Source organism: Clupea harengus, chromosome 14, assembly GCF_900700415.2.
Source record: "Clupea harengus chromosome 14, Ch_v2.0.2, whole genome shotgun sequence".
In the NCBI taxonomy this organism is placed as follows: domain Eukaryota; kingdom Metazoa; phylum Chordata; class Actinopteri; order Clupeiformes; family Clupeidae; genus Clupea; species Clupea harengus.
In genome coordinates, this window is record NC_045165.1 from 816,668 (window position 1) to 819,167 (window position 2,500).

At 40.9% G+C, this 2,500-nt stretch overlaps 2 protein-coding genes across 3 annotated transcripts in view; one reads left to right on the forward strand and one right to left on the reverse strand.

Moving 5' to 3' along the window:
• Positions 1 to 289, reverse strand: part of zfyve28 (zinc finger, FYVE domain containing 28) — a 24,916-nt gene extending 24,627 nt beyond the window's left edge. Inside the window, exon 1 of the mRNA XM_042709796.1 lies at positions 1 to 289. This exon is cut by the window's left edge and continues 60 nt beyond it. The gene's annotated coding sequence lies outside the window, so the exon portion shown is untranslated.
• Positions 290 to 679: 390 nt separating this feature from the next.
• Positions 680 to 2,500, forward strand: part of cfap99 (cilia and flagella associated protein 99) — a 10,886-nt gene continuing 9,065 nt past the window's right edge. The window contains exons 1-4 of one of the 2 annotated variants that reach the window (XM_031579860.2): positions 680 to 1,274; positions 1,382 to 1,529; positions 1,614 to 1,708; positions 2,105 to 2,217. In XM_031579860.2, coding sequence (XP_031435720.1) covers positions 1,164 to 1,274; positions 1,382 to 1,529; positions 1,614 to 1,708; positions 2,105 to 2,217 — 467 coding nt within the window. In that variant the 5' untranslated portion in view covers positions 680 to 1,163. The remainder of the gene's footprint in view (positions 1,275 to 1,381; positions 1,530 to 1,613; positions 1,709 to 2,104; positions 2,218 to 2,500) is intronic. The other variant, XM_031579861.2, reaches the window with a different exon arrangement.

The window sequence follows — 2,500 nt, forward strand, 5'->3', positions numbered from 1 at the left end:
TTGCCTTTGTCAGCGACCCTTCCCGAGTGTTACCTGAAAAAGCCCAGCGCTACCTGGAAAAATACGCTAATTTGTTAGCAACTTGCTATCCCCTGCCTTGACTAAATATAGACGAATACAATCCCTATATGCGTGACCCAAGATCTCGATGGGGCAATTGTATATCGGTCTTGTTTGTGTGGTTAGCATAGGGACGGCGCTGAACTCCGTTCACTGTACATTGTTGTCTACAGTAGGCTGCTGGCAGGACGGGCTCTACGGGATCGGCTGCTGATGACAGTCACGTTGACACAACAACACCACCCACTTTCCCAACGCATACGTCATTCCATGCGATGGGTGTGTTTCAGAGAGTCGGGAATTCGCTCAGATAATAATCATCATAATAATCATAATATAACAACAATAATCATATAATAATAATAACAATAATCATAATATATGTTTTGTTGAAACGTGGTGTATTTACTATACGGTCTAAAATATAGACAAAGTAATACATGTGATTCAAATGGTAAATTACTGAATGTTTCGAGTCTACTGGTGTAAAACCTGGTTGGGTCTTTTTTTTGGTATCATTGTAGACTCTCAAACGGTAACGTTACCTAAATGGTAACCACATGTTTAATAATCCAACACTGAAGGTGTATGTGTATAAAAGGATTCCTTTCCTGCGTCAATTTAGCCTACATGTATTCATTTGGGGTGACTTGCTTGCAACATAAGGGTCTTTACTCGCTTTCAGACCTATGGTTAGTAGATGGTTCTCCGCCTTCATCGCGTGTCCTTGGGAACACGTCCATTGCTTAAAAAGGTTGAACTGCAGATCGTAGATATTTAAGAAATCTGCTGAGACAGTGCTAAAAATTCATTATACCAAACCTATAGTTCATATTATAATTACGGACAGTCTACCTAACCTTGTACGGATCGGGAGATCTGGATGTGTCAAATCCCCTGCCCCCATAGGCTACTTTGCTCGCACCGATATGTTTACGGTTGCCAGGCAACGTTAGGCTGCCCCACCGTGAAGTATGCGGAGAAGACACAGCTAGTAGAACAGACACAACACGGCCTTGCACTCATGCCAGTAATATTGCCGTTGATTTAAATATCTGCATTTTGTACTGAATATTAGTTCAGCAACGAGATGATAAAAGAAGATGTCAAACTATAAAGAACTAATGAGAGAGGCCAGCACACTCCTCGACGCATTTCAGCCGTACGAACAATGCGTGGAGACTTTCATAGAGGATGTCTCAACATTTCTGGAGGTAGGTCTAGGCTAAGTCGTCAAGTTTGTATTTTCTTTTTGCATCATACCGCTGCACAATATATATTTATAACGAGAATGGGTTTCCGCTCCGTATATTTTATCCAGAAAAAGTATGATTCGGAGGATACGAGTTTTCTTCTGGACATAGTGTCTGGATGCATAGAACAGAAGAAGGTTCTTGATGTTGTGGTTAATACTTTCTATGATCATCATGGGAAGCTTGAGCTGAAAGCTGACCATAATCAGTTTTCAGGTAAGTGATACCAATGTTACCAATCCTCATTGATTATAAAATAAACTCGATGTAAAGTTACTTTTATGTTTGTTATGTCGTCAGTTGTTTGCTACATCGCCATATTCCTTCTTGAGGATATTGGATTGCAGCGCTTCAGTAAGATCATCAAGTCTCAAGACATCTCGAAGATGCACAAAGTGAGTTTGTGTATTCTTCCAACTTTAAACAATCAACCAATTTTCACATGACGTGCAACTCGACATTGCCCATTTTGAAACGGCAAAATTAAAAACATATAGGCCTATGTTGAATGAATATATAATCAATTTGATTGATTTCAATTGTGAGATGTCATCTTAATTTTCTTTGGTATTAAATATAGCAAAATGCTACAGTTAGAAGCGTTCGCAGCCACACAGGGACTTCATCTCGTTTTGGTCTGATTTGATTACCATTAGGCTACTCTTGCTGTGGTAGTCTACTCTGCTGTCTTTGTCTGCCTTCATGACTTAGCTTAGCCTAGCCTCCCTCTCATACTCCAGTTCCCTCCTATTTTGATGTCTTTCCTGTTGTTCCTGCCTCTCTGTTGTCAGTTCCTCAGTTTCCTCTTCAGAATCTCCAACCTCACCACCTGGATCCAGGGCGAGTGGAGTCTGATCTATGATGCTGCTTACGTGGAGCAGAACTGGATCGGCCCTTTGCTCAGGTAGTGCTCTAAACAAGTGCAGGATTTGATCAAGTGTCTTTCTACTATGTGAAGGGAGTGAAATGGAGACGCCAGTTCTTTTCCAAGACAGAATCTGTGTATTAAAGTAGACTGACAAAGGCACAGCATCCAGGAAATCAAATATCCCCATGACTGCATTGCACTTCTTGCTGCACAAGAAGTAAAGCAGCATTGTGTTTTGTGTTCAGTTGTTGCATGAGAATTGCATGATTATACAGGGGGGAAAAGATGCAGACTCTCTGGTATTCATTTAGGCATTTCT